This window comes from Rhizoctonia solani, chromosome 11, assembly GCF_016906535.1.
Source record: "Rhizoctonia solani chromosome 11, complete sequence".
In the NCBI taxonomy this organism is placed as follows: domain Eukaryota; kingdom Fungi; phylum Basidiomycota; class Agaricomycetes; order Cantharellales; family Ceratobasidiaceae; genus Rhizoctonia; species Rhizoctonia solani.
Window position 1 is genome coordinate 1,118,999 of NC_057380.1, and position 23,312 is coordinate 1,142,310.

The window sequence follows — 23,312 nt, forward strand, 5'->3', positions numbered from 1 at the left end:
GATTATGTCCAGGCACATTGCCTTCTTTGTCGATTAGGCAGTCCGCTGAATTCCGCGTATTTCCCTTGCAATTCTGAGTAATGGCGAGTATAACTCACAAGTACAATTCAGATAGCCTACGCTAGCTATAAAGTGATGCATCTTCTCCAATACTCCACCAATACTACCCAATACCCTCACAAGTTGTTTCATCGATTTTGCGGATATTTGATTGGAATGTTCCTGGTGTTCGTTTAATAAATTGGATAACTCGGCGAATATTTACTGGTTGGTCTTTCGTGAGCTCCACTCGGTATTTGGTCAATAGTGCTACCAGAGCTCGCGCCAAAGACATGCAATATCCATACCCCTGGCTTGTGTATTGTGCATATCTAGTCCCCCCAAAAAGATTCCTTCAAAATTACGGAATATCAGTGGAATTAGCAAACTCGCTCATCTGGATGTCACACAGGTTTTGTGAGAACTCCATACCGAGACGGAAATTGAACCGCGATAGGACTAGAGTGGTTTTTCACAATTTAAACGGTGCACACTCTACACTTATTCCACGTGCTCACCATTGGCGAAATGGCTGTATAAGCGTCAAAGTCCGCACATATCTTGATTACTTCATCGGATGGGATGACAATGACAGTGACGCGTTCAAGTTGAACTGTTGTGTGAGGAAGCATCCAAGATGTGTGTATTATGTCCTAGCCCTACCAGTGAGCCTTTTATTACGTAGTAGAGGCGGTACTCACTCTTAGGCCTGATAACATCGCTGCCGATTATTTGCGCCATTACCTAGCTATGAGATCGACGGGACTTCATAAGCTAATGCATCAGGACATTGAGAATTGATCGGCAATTCGAATGAGTAGCAAGGGATTAGCTATTCTAGGAGCTGATAAAGTAAGGCTGATTAAAAGGACATCGCACTATGGAAACCTAGCGTATTCCGCTTTCTCTGTTATTTGTATCACAGAGTGTATTTCAATGACTCCCACATCGCTTAAGGTTTCAACAGTATCCTTTAGGTAGAGAATATCCTTAAAGTGCGGTGGAGGATCAGATGGCGAGTGTATTTAGCTAACGGGGCTGCTGAACATAGTTGGGGTCAAAATGGGCGGTTTGGGAATCTCACAGCCACCGGGAGATGAGATTATGTAATCATCTTTCGAAAGCAAGTATATTGCACAAACAAATCGACACAAGTGTGAGTTTCAATTAAGGCCTCTGTTTGGTTAACCAGTACCACATCACGAGCCTCATACAATCCAGTGATACTACCAAAGCAGACTTGATTGAAGATGTGGAACTATAGTTACATGGGCCCGGGTTTAGCCAAGACACGAAGACAAATAGTCACTCAGTTCCTCCCTCGCCGCCTTTTTCATTCCATCTTTTAAGAGCCGGCTTTCCGCACTTACGCGTAGCTCGTGGCCAATGTTGAAGAAGCGGAGGTAGAATCCCAACCAGTAGTCATATAAGTGGGAGTTTTGAGAAACACCACTATTCGCAAAGGAAGGAGAACGCTAGTTTCAGACGGAGTGTTGTCGTACTTCCACCCGAAAGTTGCCTAAGCCAGGTAGATGTCCCAATGAATTGTCGTAGGCGTTTTGGACAATATTTAACTCACACCGAACTCCTCGACTGGTTTCTGACCCTTCTCATTGACCAAGGAATCAACGGCGTATACTGTGTTGTCTTTATGACTCTAGAGCACAGTAAGAGTACTAGTCCCCGTCTATATGACAAGTTCAAGCAACCTACCCTGACAATTGCGTGCTGAACGCCCACCAGCACCTTATTTATACATTTCAGAGAACTCCCTATTTGTTCCAGAGGCTCCTTGAACCGCTCTAGGAGTTGATTCGTCTTGTCCTCAAGTTCATTAGAGCGTCCGGCCAGCTCGCTAGCTTTCTCCACAGGTGTGCACAGTCGCTCCATCAGCTGATTGGACTGGTCAATTAATTGGTTGAATCGTTGGGCAAGATGATCTGATTGTTCGTTAGATTGGCGAGTCCTTTCTGCGAATCTTTCGAGTCGTTCCAATGCTTGGTCGAAAAGTTTATTCAGGCTACTGGACTGGTCGTCCGGTTGCATATTTCGCTCAGTTAGCTCATTGAAGCGTTCGAAAATTGGTTGAATCGCTCGGCAAGTTGGTTTGACCGCCCTATTAGCTCATGCATATCGACACTTGACGTCGGTTGGGGCGTTGGAGTTCCCCAGGTATGATTCCCTCCTGTTCCAGGGTTGTTGGTGCCGGTGGTCGTAGCTTCGCCCATATTAGGTATCATTCCTGCCGATTGGTAACTTTCCGCTGATGCAGCCCCTTCAAATGTGGCGCTGGGTTCGCTCTCGCCCGCACATCGCATGTATCTGGCTATCGAAGAATAACGGTTTCATTTTCATGAAATCAAGCTCGGGACATACCCATTTGTACATCAAACAAGTGCTGCGATAACTCCATGTTCAGATGAGGGTCAAACATTGACGAGGCTGGCCCATGAGAAATTAGATAAAGCCACGAAACCTTTCTGAGAAGTGGGCATGCCATGACTAAATTGCTGATACGACCGCAGCGCCTCTTGCACTTTTATCATTTCCTCATTCGATGGCGCACCAACTATAGTCTCAAGGCTGACCGAGATATGGACAGGGAGGGGCGGAGGTGTGTACGTCGCATCCTAGAGCCATGGGTTACGGGTTTTCATGGTTGCAGCAGCCAAGTCACTCTGATTTCGCTCACACTCGGAAATGTGACCAGAGAGTATTTGCTCCGATACCTAGCTATGGAAACAGGTCAGTAGTCCGTCTGTCCGTCTGCGCTAAAATAGGCGCCTACCCATCTGGGCGCTGAACAAATGGTCGGCTAGTTTCATGAGCAAATCTGGATCGTGCATGCTGGGAACTTTGCATCGTATCATTGCATAAACCAATCGATAAATGTACTTGGTTCAGATTGCACTCACTCTCCGACACCTTTTTTGCTGCATGTACAACAGCATGGATTCCGATAACCTCGGTATCGCTGGGAACTCCAATAAACGGCTTTAGATCGTACACACTCTTGAAATAATGTGGTAGTACAGGCGGAGAGCATAGCTGCCCAGGGGGATACCAGCCAGAGTGGTTGACCATGGCAGTGTTGGTAAACTACAGTTACGGTAATTACATTACATACATATCTGTAATGTAATTACAGCCACGTGATGTTTTACGCTGTAATTAACATGTAGTCTGGGTGACTAAGCAAACAGTTCCGAGGAGATTCCAAGTGTTGGTTGAGTTCTGTATTCCTACAAGGATGACATATATGCATTGGGCAGAGGGATAAGGGCTAGGGTGTTTCTAAAAAAATCACATGCACCATCATCAGAAGTGCATCCATATGGTCCTTGAGCTTGGCTGGCGTAATGTGCTACTAATTTGGTTGAACAAGGATTCCCCTATTGCCTATAATCTCCAAACTTTTGCCATGTATGCACTATATAACTGAATGTATTTTGTTAATATTGTGTATACCAATCCCACTCTTGCCTTGCTCCTAACCCTCTCTTCAGTCCACAAACCTATATAATTGTTATGCCAAATAAGCTCTGGCATTGGGATTACTTTGTAAAATGCGAGGAAGGTATACCTCCAGCTGAGCGCACAGACTTCTATGGAACAAGTAAAGTCTTTTATAATACATGGTGTAAGGCATGTCTTGACCACAAAATCAAAGAACTGGAAGAGCAGGATGCCAAGGCAAAATCCAAGGTTCTGTGACCCATGTTCAAGGGACTCAGCTCAAAAATAATGGTCAGTAAGGTGGACGACAGCAATTGCCCACCACCTAACCCGCGGATGTGCGCTTTTACTTGGCGCCGAGGCAAAAATTCACAATGAATGCCTATTTTCTCGCCAACTAGAGCGAATTCAAACAAAAACGTGGTAAAGTTGTTCAAAAACTTAAGTAAAGAGTAAAGATACGAGTTAAATTGCATTATATGTATCATACAGAACCGTGCATCGAAAATACAACTGGGTTTGGTGGTCTACACGTGACAAGAAACCAACGGTCCTTGCTCGCAAGCACTTGTAATTCAGTCATAGTGGATTCTTTAGCTCAGCAATGGACTCTGGGGTCCTTTTGCATCCCATCTGGTAATCAAAACAATGCCTCCCAGCAAGACAAAACTTCGAAAAAAGAGGCAGATTGGGATTGCTCGGAGAGTGGTATGTTTAATGGTAACAACGGCGAAATGGCAATAGAATGGGCAACCAAAGCGTTCCGAAGCCATCACTAGACGCCAGGTCACATTCCATACAAGCAGATCGCCCTAGGACATGTACATACGCAAGATAATGCATATACTGGTTAAATCCTTCACTTAGAACTAATTTGAGCGTTTATATATTGACAACACGGACCCCGGAGCCTACAGATGAGCTAAGGAATCCATCTTGACACAATTGCGAGTGGTCGCGAATAGCGACAGTCGTTTCTCATCACGTGTAGACCGTCGAGCACGGTCATATTTTGGATGCAGAGCGATGAAAAATGGAACCAACGGGATATAAACTAGATACGTATTCTGCTACACAAATTTCGCGTAACTTTACCACGTTTTTTTGTTTGAATTCGCTCTAGTTGGCGAGAAAATAGGCATTCATTGTGAATTTTTGCCTCGGCGCCAAGTAAAAGCGCACATCCGCGGGTTAGGTGGTGGGCAATTGCTGTCGTCCACCTTAGTATGTTACAGATATATTATTAAACTCTGTTGCTAATGTGTGTTATATTAAGCTATGGACTTGATTGAGTCAATGCCAAATAGGCGCAAAAGGCTTGAGGCACATATTAGAGCATGCCAGTTTATTGCACTGGCTGCAAAGAATCGTTTGGGAGATAGTAATGCTATGCCATCAACCCCTAACACTCTCATGGCTAACTTATCCTTGGCCAATGAGCCTAATGCCCATTCAGTAACTCTGGGGTCCGCTAGTACAAGAATGTCTGGTGAAGATCAGCGTCACTTTGAGTCAGATGTTTGCAAGCTCTGGGTTGCACTTGGTATCCCATGGCATGGTATTAATCATCCACAGGCACATATTTTCTTCCAAAACTGGTGTCCTGGTGCAAAGCTTCCTGATCGACACAAGCTTTTGGGGCCTATCCTTCAATTGGAGGTAAAATCGGCAAGAGATTCAATGCAACAGCAAATTGAAGGGCAGATTGCAACTGGAATGAGTGATGGATGGAAGAACATCCGCCAAAATGCATTACTTGCATCACTTTTATCAGTAAATTACAAGGTAAGAGGCAAAAACAATACAGGTTTGATTATTTAATTGACACCATATATCATCAGACATATACTGTTAATGTACATGATCTTTTGGCGCAGCGCAAAACTGCGGACAACCATCTGAAACTAGTGCTAAGCAACATTGATTATGCAGAAAATCAATACAATGTACAAATTATTGCTTGGGTTTTGGATGCTGGGGGCAATTCACAAGCAATGCGGGTGCAATTAAATCAAATGCAGCCATATATCTTAGTATTTGATTGCTGGGCCCATCAGGTAATTCCAGCGCCATGCACTTATATATGTTTGAGACCCATGCTCATTCATGCTTTTCACAAAGATTAATCTTGTTGTAGGCAATATACTCAAACTCTTGTCCAAGCTAGTTGAAGCAGCAGACCAGGCTATTAACATTATCAGATGGCTGTTGAATCATTCATATTTGCTTGGACTCTTCCACAAAGAGCAATTACGACTTAGCCATGCTATTCATACACTCAGTCTTCCAGTCATAACTTGGTGGACAGCTCATTTTGTCATAACCCATATCTGGAAAGGTTATTACCATATATATCCACTGTCAAAGATATATATGTATAGTGATGCACAGTGATATATGAATAATATATATTGCTGGGGATGTTGCACTCCCCCCCCCCCTAGCTGCGGACCAATGTTAAGGGAGTCCGCGGGCAAGGTCTGAATAATATATTATATAGAAGAGATTATGTCATCCCCCCCCACCTCAAATCCATAGTAGTTTAGTATAGTATTTGATAAAGGACTGGAGGGGGGGAGGTCATGTGACCCTGGTGGACTGTCAGTCTCTAAGTCATGAGCCCTTAGTAATGACAGTTCTGACTGCATATATGTGAGTATATGCGGCCTTCTAAAGACTGTGGAATATCCTATTAGTAGGTGGCTTGGTCAGGAGACATGCCAGCAAAGGCATGGGTCATGACATTGCCCCCCTTTTAAGCACAAGTCTAGGGGACCTAGATCTGTGCAAAATAAGAGGAAAGTTACCTCTAACAGGATACCAGCACTGAATGGGCAGAAAAAAAATATTTCCCATTTTTTTGACAGTAATTGGCCAACAGTCATTGGCCAACTACACATGGTTCATCTTGATAGTCCATCCTCCATAGCCTTTAGTTGAAAGTAGTGACATGGTTGTAACTCTCCTCTTGACCTTGGAGTAGTTACCACCCTGTAACCCTACTTTCTTCTCTCACTCTACCCCCTTTTAGTGCAAGTTTTAGGGACCTGAAATTGCACTTATTGAAAATGACTTGACCAATTTTCAATGAAATGCTGTTTGTTCAATATTTGCAGTCATTCATCACTGCCTTCTTCCCTCCCAGGGTTCAAGTAAGGCTAGCTGGAATTGAACCAGACTTATAGAGCTAGACCAAGAGCCTTACTGATCCTGAAGCAGATAAAAGATCATGAAGTAGGAGAGGTAAAGCTAGCTGGGGATGATCCAGCCTTTTAGCAGACCACACACTCTACCATCCCCACCATGATCTAAGGAAGTACCAATATTTGCGGCCATTTAGAGACTGTCTTCTTCCCTCCCAGGGTCCAAGTAAGGCTAGCTGGAATTGAACCAGACTTATAGAGCTAGACCAAGAGCCTTACTGACCCAAAGCAGATGAAAGACCATGAAGTAGGAGAGGTAAAGCTAGCTGGGGATGATCCAGCCTTTTAGCAGACCACACACTCTACCCTCCCTACCATGGTCCAAGGAAGTACTGATCAAACTGATGGAAAGGGTGCTTAACCATATGTCTGTGTGCTAGAGGTGAAGATCAATCCTCTCAAGTAGTCTTGAAGCAAGAGTTGACTGATAGGTAAGAAAGACTTCTTCCTTATAATGGAAAAGTTGTTGATCATTGAGTATAAGTAGATATGTCAATAGGTAAGGTTAGCTGGAATTGAACCAAGCTCTCCCCTCTCCAAGAACCTTATTATTCCTATGACCTAGATAGAGGGGGGACCCTAAACCCCCTCAGAAAGAGTAAGAAGTAGTACTCAATGTTGTAAGACTCAGTCCCTTCTGAGTAAGTAGTATGATCTTGACCTATGCTGACTTGGGAAAGGTATGATTACTAGTTAGATATATGGTTGATTAAGCAAGGATAAGGGAATGGAAGCTGGACCAAAGGCATTCCATTGCCTGAAGGAGACCTTAATGTTCTGACATCATGATAGAGAGAGTTCATGATATCAAATGTTTACTCATGTTTACACACAATGGTCATGTGATCACCAATAAATGGTCACAAGTTCACACATTAAGGGAGCATGCCTCCCTGGACCTATCTAAGTTTTTGGGTTCAAAGACAGGGGAAAAAACAAGCTGGTTTTTAAGCAGCTGTCCCCACCCCTTTATATACCTGGGCTTCACTTGGGTCTATATACATATTTCAAATAGGAGCACAGCCTCTTGGAGCCATAGCACAGCCTCAAGAAGCAGTATGAGTCAAAGAAGCATCAGGGTCTTCTTTGATTAGCCAATCAGAAAGCAGTAAAATAACCAGTGAAAAGAAGTTCTGGTGGAGGAGATACTATATTTGGAAGAAGTTGGAAGAAAAGAAGCTCCAGAACCTTCTAGAAGGATGAGTCATCCACATGGTGTGCATAGCCACACTCCAATATGACTCATCCAAATTTCCTTTTATGGTAATCCTATTCCCCAATCCAGCCCAGGATAGCCGGTCACCCGCACAGCCACAATCACATGACAGTGGCATTACCATGACAAATGGGACATGATTTGAAATGGCATATATGGTCATTTGATGTGGCTGTGTCAAATCAAATTCATGACTAATCCATCTTTGTCAGCATCAATTACATAATCATCAATTACATAATCAGTGATGACTAAGCATGATTAGATTTGTCATGGTTGATTTGTAATCTTCCCAAAAGGGAAGGTGGACTTCCTTATTTGGTAACTCCTCAGTCAATACCTTCTTGACCTAGGTATTTCCTGTTTTGGCAGGAGAGTTACCCTTTAAGGTAATCCAAGTACCAAGGGGTTGACCTTCATTCTTCATATATATGATGCATCATTGATGTAGGGGCATTAGTCATCCCCACATCCCCTATAGGCAATACATATACACATATATATGTATATATATACTGGGTATAGGTAAGCAGCTTGATTTCAATGTCATAACCCATATCTGGAAAGGTTATTACCATATATATCCACTGTCAAAGATATATAGTATATGTGATGCACAGTGATATATGAATAATATATATTGCTGGGGGATGTTGCACTCCCCCTGCCCCCCTAGCCGCGGGCCAATGTTAATGCCCACGGGCAAGGTCTGAATAATATATTATTATAGAAGAGATTATGTCATCCCCCCCCCACCTCAAATCCGTAGTAGTTTAGTATAGTATTTGATAAAGGACTGGAGGGGGGGAGGTCATGTGACCCTGGTGGACTGTCAGTCTCTAAGTCATGAGCCCTTAGAGTAATGACAGTTCTGACTGCATATATGTGAGTATATGCGGCCTTCTAAAGACTGTGGAATATCCTATTAGTAGGTGGCTTGGTCAGGAGACATGCCAGCAAAGGCATGGGTCATGACACATTTCCTTTTGTTCACAAGCCTTATCTCTGAGGCTCAACCTTTGCGCTCCCTTGTTTTATTTCACTCTGAAGAATTTCTGGCCAGTGCCAGTTGATCCCCGGAGCAAATGCACAAAGTCAAGGGTATCATGAAAAGTATTGAGGACCCCATGTTTTGGAAGAAGCTTACAGAGTAAGTAGCCTATTATTATACTATATATTGGAAGCTCAACACAGCTGAGTACAGGCTAAAATTATATCTCAAACCGCTGGCAATAGCTGCAAACGTTGCCCAAGTGCCAACAACACGCTTGGATCATATATTGATTGAGCTTGGTTGCCTATACTATACATTCTCTAGGTTTGCAATGAATTCCGCCGTCCAGACATGCGTTCTGAATAGCTTGGAGCTCCGCTGGGGCAAATCCGACCAGGATCCGCATATTGTTAGTGTTATACTGAACCCATACATCCGCCTAGGAGTATTTCACCCACAGAATGCCTTACTCAATTGTTTGTCTTTGTATGGTGCCACCAAGCGGGTATTCCGGCGTCTTTTCCGCAAGGATAATGACTTGGAGATGCACAAGGCATTTATGGACTACTTAGATGGCAAGAATGAGTTTCACGCTGACAGGTGGGACTTTCAGGAGCTTCGAGAATTGTATGAGCGATCTGTAAGTTCAATTTAGGCTCTTATTATACAATCTGATACAAGCCCGCATAGGGGAAACCGGTCAATTTAGTTTGCGTCTGGTTGGGTCTTCTTACATCTAACACAGCAAACGTTGGGCGGCAGCAGCTCATGCATCTAGCAATCAATGTTCTCTCGATTGTTGCTAATTCAGCAGGCTGCGAGCAACTTTTCAGCGAGATGGGCTATATTCAGTCAAAGCGCTGCTCTTGTCTCTCAAACAAGAAGACGTTCAATACGGCTGTGGTTCAAATGGAGTTGAAGAGAACGCACGCTGCCGCAGGTCTTACACGTGCTTGCTTGCATTGTCAGTTTGGTCTTTCAGCTTCAAAGCAATTAGGAGAGGCTGCGTTATCGCTCCCGGACGCAGACAAAGAAGACCAGCACAATGAGACAGCTGAGGAGCTTGCAGAACTAGACACATCGGACAAAGAGGCAGGCACTAGCGGATTTAAGAAGCTAGCAAGTAAGCTGGCTCAGGATGTGCTGGATGACAAAGACTTGCCCGAGGATAGCCTTGAGGTTGATAACCCCAATGACGTTCCACTCTCCGGATTGAAATTGGCAACTGAAAGTGAGCCTCGGCCAAGACGCGTACGATTTTTTTTTGGAACACAGTATCCCGTATTACTTAGGGATCTGTTCAATTACAATGTTGCTCACTTAGAAGGACAAGGCCTCAACATTTTCAGACAGGCAGGGCTCTCGAACCTACAGAAAGAGCTTGAAGCTTACGACTTGTTGACAAGAGATATGAAAAGTTTGGTTGTAAAGGATGACCTAGCCATGTAGAACTATTTTTTTTATTTAACATTCATTCTTATACATTACGGGTTTGATAGACTGGCATACATTGAGTTAAATCGAGATAAACATACCACGTGATATTTACAGGTGTAATACTGGTAAAAACCGTTGTTGCGATTACATAAGATCCATTTACTTACGTTTTACACCTGTAATAACCAACACTGGACCATGGCAAGGGTTTGGTGATCAACTTTGGGTGGCGTTCGTTACGTTACATGAAACATACCGCGGCCAACGTCAAAGTCTTACCTTGACCTTGGGCTGGTGCGGCAGTCAGGGAATGATATGAGTTATGCTTATTGTTAATATAAAGAGGGGGATTATGCTCAATATGATACCGATTGAGCGCAGATGTGTAGCTTATTTGGTGTCATCGGCTCGAGGGAGGTGCCGAATGGAGGCTTTATGTAGTCAATCCACACAAGTATTGTAGATTAAATACAATAAATGGCGATATCGGCTGGGAGGGTGATGTTAGGGAGAGGGGGCCGCCCGAGTCAGCAACGCCAACAGGGGAGGCCGGGCTACCGAGACGCGAGGGATGTTCTTGGGCTGGGTGGCTACACCTCCCAGCCACATAATAGAGTGGTGGATGGGAAAAAAAGAAAAGATCGCGTGAATCTCTGGTGGCATGGGTGGTTCCTGGTTCAATGACAGCCATGTGATGACGGATGGCCTCAGAAGCAAGCGCGACTCCCCTGAAGAATAAGTCTACGCTGTGACTCCTCTGAGCCGCTGGCTCTAGGCCACACCAAATAGCTATATTCTACTCCCTCAGACTAGCCCACACGATACACAATTGGATTGACGTTATGTTGGTCAAACGCTAATATTCCACATTTGATTGATCGAGGTTACCCATCGTGTTTGATTGGATTGGTAGAGACTTCTTTGCGAATCATTTCGGGCGCCCGTGCATAAATTCAAATTCAATGTAAACATTATTTAAGTAAAGCTTTGATCAACCAAGACATGAAGACAGATACTTGCTTAGCCTTTGCCGGGCGTCCGCTTCCACCCCAGGCTTAAGCTTAATGCTCGTTTTGCTCTTGCATAACCCTTCACCAATTCCGTAAAAATAAAGAAGGTCGCCTAACCAAAGATCGTCAATGTACACATCTTGAGCAATTCCATCTATCACAACTGGAAGATGGCAATCAGGCTCTCCGCTTTGGCATGCCGACAACCAACTGATACTCGTCTTGCTTTGCCTTTAGTATACATAAACCCAGTTTGAGAAGAAAACTCACCTCGTCTACCACACGACTAATCCCTGGCGTCTCTCCGATCTCATTGACTAAGCAATCAAGAGCGCTGATTGTGTTTCCCTTATGGCTCTATTCCCATAATTAATATTCTACTGTGTCCTCCAGTTGGATTTCGGAATACTCACCCGAACTATGGCATGCTGGATCCCAACCAATACCTTGTTAATTTTTTCTAGAGCATCTCCCAACTTTTCCACTGGCCTGTTAGATTGCTCCACCAGTCTATTGGATTGCTCTGCCAGCCAGTTAGATCGTTCCGTAAGTTGGTTGGCTTGTTTGGCAAGTCGGTTCGATTGTTGCATAGCGTGACAGATTTGAGTCTCAAGTGTTGCTTGAGTTTGTCGATACTCTTGAGCAAAATCATTCCCCGTCCTGTTGTGGTCGTTTAAGGTTGGCCCCTTGCTGTTTGATTCCTGAAATGCCGGAGCAGAAACGATGAACTGGGAAGTACTGGTTCCGGGATGCGCGTGATTAATCTGGCCTGAAACACGGCGCTCCATGTACTTGGCTATATGGACAAATTATTTGACAATAATCCCATCTAAAAAAGCACTTACCCATCTGCAAATCAAATAGGTGCTGGCTCAACTCAGCATCTAATTGCGGATCAAACATTGACGGAACTGCGACGAGGGAAGTTCAGCTCAACATTATGGTCTGAAATAGATCAGACTCATACCTTCGGTATACTTCTGATATTTTTATGATGCGTTGAACCTTGATTATTTCTTCTCTAGATGGAATACCAGATACAATTTCAAGTTGACGCGGTAGATGAGGTGGAAGTTGTGGAGGTATGTATATGGTACCCTGTTAAATGATTAGATCACTTGAGTAGATGCTGATTCTGAGCTTACCGCCAGGGAGAGCTTCTTTGAATGCTTGCTTCGGTATTTGGCTACGTATTTAACATGGTTGTTAACAGATCGCATTATCAACCTAGTGGATGCTTACCCATCTGAACATCGAATAAATGCTCTGATAGTCCAGCAAGGAGCATTGAATCGCATATGTCTGGTACTGAAAGAAGGGTCAGTGAGAAAAAATAGGCTGCCAATGGGTTGACCCACCGTTAACTACTTGATTTGCCACCCGAACAACAGCATGAACTCCAATGATTTCCTCGTCGCTCGGAACACCCACAATAGGCTGTAGATCACATATAGCCTTGAGGTAGGGAGGCAGCACTGGTGGCTCGCATACTTCTTCTGCTGGGTAACAGGTCATTGTTAGATGGTGGTTGGATAGAGGCGGGTGGCTAAATCTTGCCACAATATTTAAGGTCGGGTTGGTCACGTGCACGTGCAGCCACCTTGGCTTGGTCTATGCTATGCGTCTACTTGGACGGGTTTAATTAGGCGAGGCCCATGTGCTCGTAATAGAAATTAAATTTGTTTGCTACATAAACGTTTTACAAATCAGCAGCGTATTGAAGCAAAAGGCTTCTGCAAAATATTTTAAGGTGTTGTTAGTTATCAAAACGAATCCAAGTCCACAGCAATATATGTGAAGTAAGTTTACTCCAGATTTCGTGTAACAATCCATCGTATACTCGCCTTCCGATATATTTCTGGCCGCATGTACAACATTATGAATTCCGATCACCTCAGCATCGCTGGGCACTCCAATAAATGGCTTTATATTGTATACATCTTTAAGATAATCCGGCATTTCGGGTGGACAATAAAACTGTCCAGGAGGGTATCAGTCGTGATCGACCATAACAAGGGTTGGGGGTCGCGTCCGAGATCAAGGGCTCGTGCCACTTGTTATGTTGTATGAAACGTAATGACATGTGATGGCCTCAATCTGCGAGCGGTCAATTATATTCGCTTGCAACCCTTTCAATATTGAAATTAAATAATAGCAACATGTTAATGGCCTGAAACAAACCTCATGTCAACTCTGGAAGAATAAGATTGTTCAAAAATGATGAAGCTGGAACGGGGAAGGCCTCCAAAGGATTTTGTATCAATATTGTCTACACGTCGATTATAACCACACTCTATTGTGTACCACAAAGATCCTACATCCACATGACCGGAGTGAACAACGGACAGGACTAGCATTAAGTCTCCTACTGTAACTGGCGGAGTGAGTAGATACAGTTTAATGTACAAAACGAAGCAAGGCCAATGGTCCCGTAGCGGCCCGTTCCTAGTTTGGGACCCTGGAGATGTACTGATTGGCGAGCGACGGGTGAGTTCCGGGGCCCAAAGATGTAATTTTGTTCAGGCGCCTGGCGGCACAACCGGGCCGCAAGCTATATTTCAGATGCAAGTCTTCTGCATTTATACTTCCCACCAGCTGGAATCCCCTTTTGGGTGGCTCCTTTAAGTCAAGGGCAGCAAATGGTTGCAAGCACATCACAGTGGTATATATATCGTTGTGCGCACTCGCATGAGTCTGCTGAGTGGGTATGAATGGAAAGATTCCCTTGCCCATCCACGATGGTCACACGACTACGCTATTAAAGTTTCCTGTAAATTGGATCCACGCGAAAGATAGTAGTATCAATACGCCTCGCGCGTAATCTTCCAATTTCGGTAATGTCTTCCCCCTTGGCATCTCCGGCCGCCCACCGTTCCTACTTGGTTTCGGAACTCCCTCATGCAATTGCTTTTACCCTCTAGGTAGGTATCTCGATTACCCTACAAAGGTCATATATTTAAAGTAATCATTACCTTCTCCGTGTACATACAAATCTATCTATTCGTTCATATACTTTACTCGACCATGAGTTCGGTACCGCGAACAGTGATTCCTCATTAAAACCATGTGCCTAAACGAATCAGCTGATCGCTTCTAAAGCTTACGCTTTGTCGTCCCTCGTTTCTTTGTTCCGCCTGTAGGCAGACGGTCTCCGTAGTTCCCGCGCATTCACTACAGCACCGGCTAACCAAAAGACAACTTTTAATTAGGGGCCTATGTGATTGACTTCGCCTTTTCCTCTTTCGTCTATTTATCTGCGCCTTCCCCACGTTATTTGTGTAGACAGAACGCCCATTTCCAAGCTGCTGGTGCATTGAATTCAAGACCATATATCCTGCTTCCAATACCCAAACAGGGAAGAAAATTCCACCTCGGCCCGAAGGTCTAGTCTCTACTAACGTTTGCTGGAAAGACCAATTAGCGAATCCACGATTATCAATATAAATTGCCTGAGCCACATGATACTCCCCCGACTGGCACATGGCCCATGCTCACCGGGCCCACCTAGCTTTGGGATATTATATTCGGTAGCCCGTCGGACAAACTTAATGCGACAGCCGCGCACGATCGCTTTATTGGTGGGATGCGCTAAACGATTTTTGCACCCGAAGTCAGATTTGGCCTTGGGGTCAATCACAACACCATATCCTAATTCTAGTCATATTTCCCAGATACCGCTCATGCCTGACTCTGGTATCACGAGCCAGAATCACCAGAGAATCGTCGGAATCTCCTCGGTGAGAGGGCTAAAGTTGATTGGTGCAAAACGCGTCCACTGTCGCCGCAACTACAGTTTCTCGCCCGCGGCCTTCAATGTTCTATTGTCCAGGTCATCTACTCTCACTCAGTTGTCCTACAGCTGGTAATCCGTTCAATATAGGCGCATTTTTACATACCGCGAATTTTCCGTAGCTGTCTGTTAAAAGACACTTGCTCTCACCTTCACTCTCCATCGGTTCATCCCTCGGCAGTCAACTACATTCGCTATGTACTGTACTCTCGCTCTCATATCTCTCTATCTTGCCGCTGTTCGCGCCAGCAGGTCGGCACATCCAAGCCTGAGGTCCATCCGGCTCTTCCCTGGTCCAAGTGCACCAAGTCCGGCGGCTGCGTCACCCAGTCTCAAGGCAAGGTCGTGCTCGACGCTAACTGGCGCTGGGTTCATGGAACGTCCGGTTACACCAACTGCTACACCGGCCAGACCTGGGACAAGACACTCTGCCCCGACGGTGCAACATGCGCTAAGAACTGCGCTTGAAGGCGCTGACTACCCCGGCACCTACGGTATCACGACCTCTGGCGATGCCCTGACCCTGAAGTTCGTGACACAAAGCGCAAACAAGAATGTTGGGTCTCGTGTGTACCTCATGGCGTCCGACGACACGAAGTATGAGATGTTCAAGCTGAAGAACCAGGAGTTCACTTTCGATGTGGACGTGTCGAAGCTACCATGCGGGCTGAACGGGGCGCTGTACTTTGTGGAGATGGACGCTGACGGTGGCACTGCGAGGTTCCCGAACAACAAGGCGGGTGCGAAGTACGGAACTGGGTACTGCGACGCTCAATGCGCTCGGGACATCAAGTTCATTAACGGCGAGGTAGGTGCTTTACTGCAGTGACAAAGCTCGGTCTAACATGCTCTTCTCGTAGGGTAACGTCGTAGACTGGACTGGCTCGACGACCGACCCCAACTCCGGCAAGGGCAAGTACGGCTCATGCTGTAACGAGATGGACATCTGGGAGGCCAACTCGATTGCCAACGCATACACCCCTCACCCTTGCACTCCTACCGGCCAGGCTCGCTGCGACAGCACGACCTCTCAGTGCGCCGACTACTGCGACCAGCCGGGATGCGACTGGAACCCGTTCCGCATGGGTGACAAGAATTTGTACGGACCGGGCAAGGTTGTAGACACCAACAAGAAGATCACTGTCGTGACTCAGTTCATCACTAATGACAACACCGCCAACGGCAAGCTCGTGGAGATTCGGCGTCTGTACGTGCAGAATGGGCAGGTGACCCAGAACACCAAGTCGACTATCTCTGGCCTTACCCAATACGACTCGATCACTGACCAATTCTGCGCTGCGCAAAAGACGGTGTTCCAGGATACGAACGCATACGCACAACACGGCGGCATGGCTACGATGGACAAGTCGTTCCAGAACGGACACGTACTGGTGATGTCGCTGTGGGACGACCACGCGGCGCACATGCTCTGGCTTGACAGCAACTACCCTCTTGACCGACCAGCGACGCAAGTTGGTGTTCCTCGCGGTACGTGCGCGACGACATCTGGAGACCCGAAGGATGTAGAGGCTCAGTCGCCTAACGCATCTGTGACGTTCTCGAACATCAAGTTTGGTGACATTGGCACGACCTACGGCACAGGCTCTACTCCAACCAACCCTGCCCCTCCCACCACCACCACCACCACTGCGTCCAATCCTGTGAGTATCTCACTTCAATACTTGGCATTTGTTCTGACTTTTGATTTAGTCGCCGACCAGCCCAAGCGGCTCTGCTCCTCTTTACGGGCAGTGCGGTGGCGAGGGCTGGACTGGCCCCACTGTGAGTTAATGCAATACTGACCAATTAATCTGTGTACTAAACCATAATCTCCATAGACCTGCGCATCCGGTACTTGCAAGGTTTCCAATCAATGGTACTCCCAGTGCCTTCCCTGAGCACTTAGATAGGGTCCTACCGCGCACAAACACATGGATGAACCGATTTCATTTGTAGGGTACATAACGTGAATTTGATTTGATTTCTCTTCTCGCTCATGCCGAATCTCACTGCTGAGAGCTCGATTTGATTACACGGCCTTATTCTGGTCCAATGATACACGAACTGTTAAGTAAATTTATTTCAGACATGGTTGAGGGTTGTGGTCCGGAGCAGGCCAAGCCATTGCACGTGATCACAACTATTCCCTGTCGTCTGCTATGTCTTGCATGCAGATGGACATTCCCATGCATACGCTTATTTTCCCCGGATCGTAGGCGTCATGCACTCGTATGCCTATATACACGCCTAATCCATACGTTTATTACCGGGATGGCCACCCGTAAGTCCCACTCGCGTCTCGGTGACTCGGGTTCATAACACAGCTCCAAGTAGGATCCTCTACAGGTATCAGACATTGAAGAACAACCTACGTTGTTTATGCACATACACTACTCCATTTATACAAACCTGATCTCACTATAGTATGACTATTAATACTCAATTGTGGCATATTTCTAAAAGGATGGTAGGCCTTCCGTACGCTGGATTTGATTACTTAAATCTACTACGAAACCTACCACAAAATTTCGCTTTACCTAATTGATTTTGGTCTACCTTTTATGCGAAAGATTGTCTTCTTGTTTGAGCCCTAGTATTCTCAGCAAACGCAGAGTTGACGTAAACCCTTCCAAGATCGCTGTCAATAGGGTGTCATGTTGACATCCTGTCTACCACATTCTTGGGACGTTTTACTATTTAGATAGGAGAGCAGGATACCTCCCTTCCCTGCGTTCATCATTCACTTACCACCCCTCAACTTGCCTTATATAATGGTTTTTGAATACTCTACAGACTCGTCTGTAGCTGACTGTATGCATCGTTGTTTTGTGCAAACTTCACCGAAACTCACATGTACTTCTGAAGGCATGAGCCCCGAGTCTCAAGGCCGTACTCTTCCCTACAAGGTAAGTCACACGTTATCATTTGATCGTGATAAATTTATAATATTTTGCGCAGGAGCTGGACAGCTCCAACTGGCTCCCTGTAATCAACGAATTTCAAGTTCTGATTGAAAGTGACGAAAGCGTCTATCACGGTTTCACGGAAATGTTTCAGCAAGCGCGTGATCTACCTGGGGTATCAAGTGTAAGTTTGCATCAAACCATCCTCCTTTGAACGTACATGTATTGAGGGATAGAGCCATTGAACAGGCGAGAGATTACAAAGAAATGTTACAGGGCATTAACTATGCTATTCAACGGGCTCCCCGATATGAAAGAGGGCTGGGGGAGTATGCTGCCTTTGGCATATACTGTATACTGGATAAAGTTATGTGCACCCCTGCTGGACTCGCTACTCTCGCCAATCCCCTGGTAAATCTTCAATTCAGCAAGATATTTGATGTCTGGGCCGATTTCCTTTCCTCGCCTATGTCCCGGTTGGTTCTTACTGATGACACAGGCGGATGGTTTGGCCCTATGGCTCTTGAAGATATGCCAAACTTCTTCGAAACCTACTTGTGTGACCCAAATGCTCCTTACTGTGGATTTCAATCTTGGGATGACTATTTTACTCGACAACTTCGTCCCGGAGCACGTCCTGTCGAATGCCTGGAGGACAATGGGGTAATCAATAGTGCATGTGAATCAACGGTGTACTGTATTTCCAATAACGTCAAGGAACGTGACAGCTTTTGGCTCAAAGGGCAGCCATATTCCCTTCGTGACATGTTTCACGACGATCCCTTCACCAATTTATTCGTAGGAGGAACTATAATACAGTGCTACCTGCGTGCATTTGACTACCATCGATGGCACAGTCCAACCAATGGCCGCGTTATCAAGACGAGGATGATACCTGGAGTTTATTTTTCGCAATCGCCTCAAGTCACAAATGGCTCACGGATTGACCCTATCACATCACAACAGTTCCTTACCGCCGTCTCAACCAGAGTTTTAGTATTTATCGAGTCGGACAATCGCCACATCGGGCTAATGTGTTTCATGGCTGTGGGGATGGCCGAAATCTCTACCTGTGATTTGCAAGTGAAGCCGGGGGATAGGGTAACAAAAGGTCAGGACATAGGGATGTTTCATTTTGGAGGGTCGACTTGTTGTATGCTCTTCCGTCCAAGCGTCAGGATTGACTTTGATTGTATTGTTGGCGATTCAATCACTGTAAATTCCATTATTGGAATGATTTCCATCTGATTTTTACTCAATATACAATGATACATGTAATAATATTCGAATATAATACTGGCTATGGAACAGCCTAAAACACAGGACATTTCTACTCATATCCTCCTAGCACACCATATTTTGTATTTAGCATAAGATCGGTAATTCGGGTTCTGAACCTCTGCCTCTAATCTAGATAGAAACTCAGCTGCATTGCTTTCGTTCATGCCCATCATTCGCAACATTGGAGGAAGAGCTTTCCAAGCTTTCTCGAAGATCAACTTGCCCATGGAACCAATCACCCGCTGAGTCTCTTCGTTCGACCAAGGTCCATTAGGTATAAGGTAAGTGGATGTAGTTATTGTTCGAAAGCCGCGAACAGAAGATACGGTAGTCTTGAGATCTGAGTTTTGGTTTTCCCACATTGGGTGACCTGGATCAAGGCGGTAGGCCATATCATCCCAGGCCGCGAGATCGATTCCTTGGGCCGTATGGGCCTTTCGCATCAAGCGAATGGCTTCTGTACGCATAGGTGAAGTGCGCAGAGGTATACTTGGGTTGCTTGCTGCGGCAAACATCAGAGGTTAGATTCAGACTCAGCCGATAATCACTTTTCAAATACCTTCGTAACTTTGCGAAGGCATCTCTCCGATTACTAGTAATCCACCGGGTTTGAGAACTCTATGCATTTCGCGAAGCATGAAGTTATAATCTTTAAACTAAATATGACAAGATGACTGGCCATGAGCAAGATCCGCGTTCGTGTGTGGTGAGCGTACCATGGTAACGCATTGCCTTGCATGTACTAAGTCGAAGCTGGCATCAGGTTCGGCAATGCCAGCGTATATATCGTACACTTCAAACTTGATCCTTTCATGGGGAACAAGCGCCGTCAATGGTTTCACGTCTATTGACACGATCTCAGTGCTAGGATAAGTGCTCGCTACCTCGTACGCCCTGCTAATGGTAAGTATTTTGCCAAGCTTATTTATTAGAGTGTGGCGTACCAGACGCCACTGTTTGTGACCAAGCTTAGCACCCGGGCGCCTGTCCCATCTAAACCGCCAGCGATCAACAGTTCCTCGGCGATGGCTGGAACGTTTTTGCCTCCTTGACTCAATCGTGTGATGATATTGAATACAACATTTATCCTTTCGGCTACAGCGTCAGTTGGAAAGGCGAGTGGAATATTGTCGTCGGTTACATAAGTAAACCCGTGAAGCGTTTTGAAATAATCTACAAATGGAATAGTTAGCTTGAAAAACAGGCATCATGGCCGGGAGTAAAGCTATCGGGTAGACCAGATAGACAATGGTCAGAGGCAATACGCAACGTACTCGCAACTTCTCCCGTGCTTAGTGTACTCATGGTCCGCGCACTCGAGCTCTCAGAGGTCATTGCTTCTGATCTGACCTCCGCAAATTCATCATCATAATTATCGTGATCATTGTCGGTAACAAGGTAAACGGGCGCAGCCTCTTCTTGCGAGTTGTCTGGAAGCGGCATTGTAGGGAGAGCAGAGCGATAGTCAAGGCAAAACAGCGAGATCTATGGGGGTTAAATAGTCAAAAGAGAGTATCCATGAAACGGCAGCCACGGCCGAAATGATCAACGTCCCTACCCAACCGAACATCAACTAGGGATACATAGCTCATTGATGTCAGCCCAACTGGTTGCAACACCGATTTGCATCGGGTATCCAACGAAGACCCAAGCCTATTTTCTCCACCAAAGAGTCGAGATTTATTTGGCGCTACTATGGCCAAGTGCAAGAGCGATGAGAAGGACCCCAGATACCTGTGAAGATTCCCTGAATCTACAACAGACAAGGTATTTTCATCAATCGCTTGTATTTCGAAAACCATTCACGTACCATCCAGGGGCATGGCCCAGTTCTCAAAAATATTCTGGATAACGATTTCGAATGAAGTAAAGAGGTGAAGGGATTAGGGAGATTTACTTACTTAGCAATTAGGAGCGAGCCGCGGTATGCCGCGATCAGCATAGAGAAGATCAGCACTGACGACAAACCCAGCCACAAATGAAATGCAAATGGTGAACAAACTGTGAATCTGATAAAGTTAATATCATTACAGGGCCGGTAGTCAAATGTGGCCCATGAAACTGTCATGGTTTTACGCCGAACGAAAGTGGAGTGAAGATCATGGCGAGGGCTATATAGATAAATATAGTGCCCAGAGCGCGCTAATACACTCTTTGGCAGCTACACACACCAGCCCATTGATTGATTGGAAGTTTTCTATTTGAGGTACAGATGAACGCTAACCAAAGGGAGTTGATCATATTTTCAAGATTGGACACAAGGTACTCAACAACAACGTAGCTTGACAACCTAAATCTTCCTCGAACACCACAGTTTGTATTTGGCATAGGATCGGTATTTGGGATCGTCCACTTCCTCCAACAACTTTTCCACAAACGCCTCCGCTTCTGTTTGGGGTACGCCCATCATTTGCATCGTTGGAAGTAGGGACTTCCAAGTCTGCTTGAATAACACCTTGGCAAGCGCACCAAGCACCCGTTGGCCCCCATCTGCCGACCACGGCCCGTTTGGTATGAGGTGTGTGAATGTGGTGACGTTATAAAACCCCCGGACGGCTGCCTGGTTTTCATTTTTCGCATCCAAGCTCGCGTTGTTCCACATAGGATGACCAGGACTAAGGCGATCGCTCATTTCGTCCCATGAATTCAGGTCGACGCCCTGGGAAGCGAGACTAGTTCTTATTAGACCGATAGCCTTGACGCGGAGCGGGGATGAATGAAGAGGTTCAGAGGGGCTCTCCACTAGTGAGAATCATATCTTAGAACACAGGATTAGTGGGCAAAGAAGGAATACAACTAACCTTCGTATGCCTGGGAAGGTATCTCACTAATGATAAGTAAACCGCCTGGTTTTAGCACGCGGTGCATCTCCCGCATCAAGAATTTATAATCCTTGGTCTGATTGATTTATCAAACTTCATTATTTTATGCCTGCAATTGTATCAAATAGTCCACTCACCAGCGTGACGCAGATTCTTGCGTGTACTAGATCAAAAGATGCGTCTGGCTCGCAGATTCCAGCATACAAATTATAGACTTCATATTTGATTCTCGGGTGAGGGACATGCGGGGCGAGTGGTTTCACGTCCATCGAGACAAAATCCGCTGACGGATAGATCTCAGCTATCTCCTGGACCCTGCACGTACGAGCATTTAGTTGTTGTAATACGAATAAAGCGGGAGTATTTACCAAGTACCGCTATTCGTAGGAAGGTCCAGCACTTTAGCTCCGCCCCCGTCCAACCCGCCTTGTGCAAGCAGCTCGTGGCCAGCAGATGGTATCATCTTACCCCCTTGGCAATGACGTATTATCATGTGAACGAGCACATCCAAACGGTCGGCAAGTGAGTCGGTTGGAAACACAACTGGGACGTTTTCATCGACCATATAAGTATAACCAAAGCGATCGTGAAAGTATTCTGTTAGGTAACAGGGTTCAGCAAGTAACCCAGTGGTCGATTTTAGAAGTGGACCAGGGAGAATGCATAGCCTGATAGCATGGTTGGTTGAATGATAGAGGTTCCAGACGTACCAGCTACTTCACCGCTACTAAGTGTGCTCATGGTCTGACAGCTTGAGGCTTCAGATACAATGGCATCCGAATCGGTCCCGGCTTCCGACTCGAATTGAGTATCTGTGACATGATAAATTGTAGCCGTATTTTCGAAAAGGTTCATTGTTGAAGTCCAACGAGTTGGCGGTGAGGAAAGGCAAATGTATGAGTTCGGGAAAGAAGTGGCTTAGCAGTGGATAGAAAAAATGGGAGACGTATGGTGTTTTTATAGGAGCAGCTGCTTGTAGTCGAAGACTTGACCGTAAACACTTCAGGAGCCACTTCGATCACGATCGAGGGGGGAATGTATCTCAATAATCCGGTTTGATTGCGATATTTCAAAACTTGCGCACCCCCATCAAGTAATGCGCGGGCACTCCGCAGACACTAATCTTCTAGCGATATTTACCATTCAATTATCTATGCAACA

General features: G+C 45.6%; 5 protein-coding genes across 5 annotated transcripts; 2 read left to right on the plus strand and 3 right to left on the minus strand.

Annotated features, from left to right (window-relative positions):
• Nucleotides 1–1,405: 1,405 nt before the first annotated feature.
• On the minus strand, nt 1,406–3,123 carry RhiXN_10386 (laminin domain protein; the record flags this gene model as incomplete). The annotated part of the gene is made up of 9 exons (XM_043330202.1): nt 1,406–1,558; nt 1,619–1,696; nt 1,753–2,155; nt 2,185–2,365; nt 2,416–2,481; nt 2,516–2,669; nt 2,732–2,772; nt 2,828–2,893; nt 2,955–3,123. 9 exons carry the CDS (start codon nt 3,121–3,123, stop codon nt 1,406–1,408), a joined length of 1,311 nt encoding a protein of 436 aa, XP_043184299.1.
• Nucleotides 3,124–9,239: 6,116 nt separating this feature from the next.
• Nucleotides 9,240–10,357, plus strand: RhiXN_10387 (uncharacterized protein; the record flags this gene model as incomplete). The annotated part of the gene is made up of 2 exons (XM_043330203.1): nt 9,240–9,548; nt 9,599–10,357. 2 exons carry the CDS (start codon nt 9,240–9,242, stop codon nt 10,355–10,357), a joined length of 1,068 nt encoding a protein of 355 aa, XP_043184300.1.
• A 1,175-nt stretch (nt 10,358–11,532) lies between these two features.
• Nucleotides 11,533–12,870, minus strand: RhiXN_10388 (laminin domain protein; the record flags this gene model as incomplete). The annotated part of the gene is made up of 9 exons (XM_043330204.1): nt 11,533–11,580; nt 11,626–11,712; nt 11,769–12,151; nt 12,201–12,266; nt 12,323–12,335; nt 12,397–12,453; nt 12,501–12,541; nt 12,598–12,663; nt 12,714–12,870. 9 exons carry the CDS (start codon nt 12,868–12,870, stop codon nt 11,533–11,535), a joined length of 918 nt encoding a protein of 305 aa, XP_043184301.1.
• Nucleotides 12,871–15,341: 2,471 nt separating this feature from the next.
• On the plus strand, nt 15,342–19,296 carry RhiXN_10389 (beta-1,4-D-glucan cellobiohydrolase; the record flags this gene model as incomplete). Its single annotated transcript, XM_043330205.1, has 8 exons — nt 15,342–15,953; nt 16,006–16,806; nt 16,856–16,927; nt 16,984–16,996; nt 17,939–17,956; nt 18,011–18,051; nt 18,104–18,232; nt 18,298–19,296. 8 exons carry the CDS (start codon nt 15,342–15,344, stop codon nt 19,294–19,296), a joined length of 2,685 nt encoding a protein of 894 aa, XP_043184302.1.
• An 86-nt stretch (nt 19,297–19,382) lies between these two features.
• RhiXN_10390 (methyltransferase domain protein) lies at nt 19,383–23,006 on the minus strand (the record flags this gene model as incomplete). Its single annotated transcript, XM_043330206.1, has 12 exons — nt 19,383–19,831; nt 19,889–19,985; nt 20,046–20,223; nt 20,274–20,502; nt 20,604–20,814; nt 21,140–21,173; nt 21,231–21,285; nt 21,637–22,071; nt 22,131–22,227; nt 22,289–22,466; nt 22,520–22,748; nt 22,862–23,006. The coding sequence occupies 12 exons, from the start codon at nt 23,004–23,006 to the stop codon at nt 19,383–19,385; spliced, it is 2,337 nt and encodes a 778-aa protein (XP_043184303.1).
• Between the last annotated feature and the right edge of the window lie 306 nt (nt 23,007–23,312).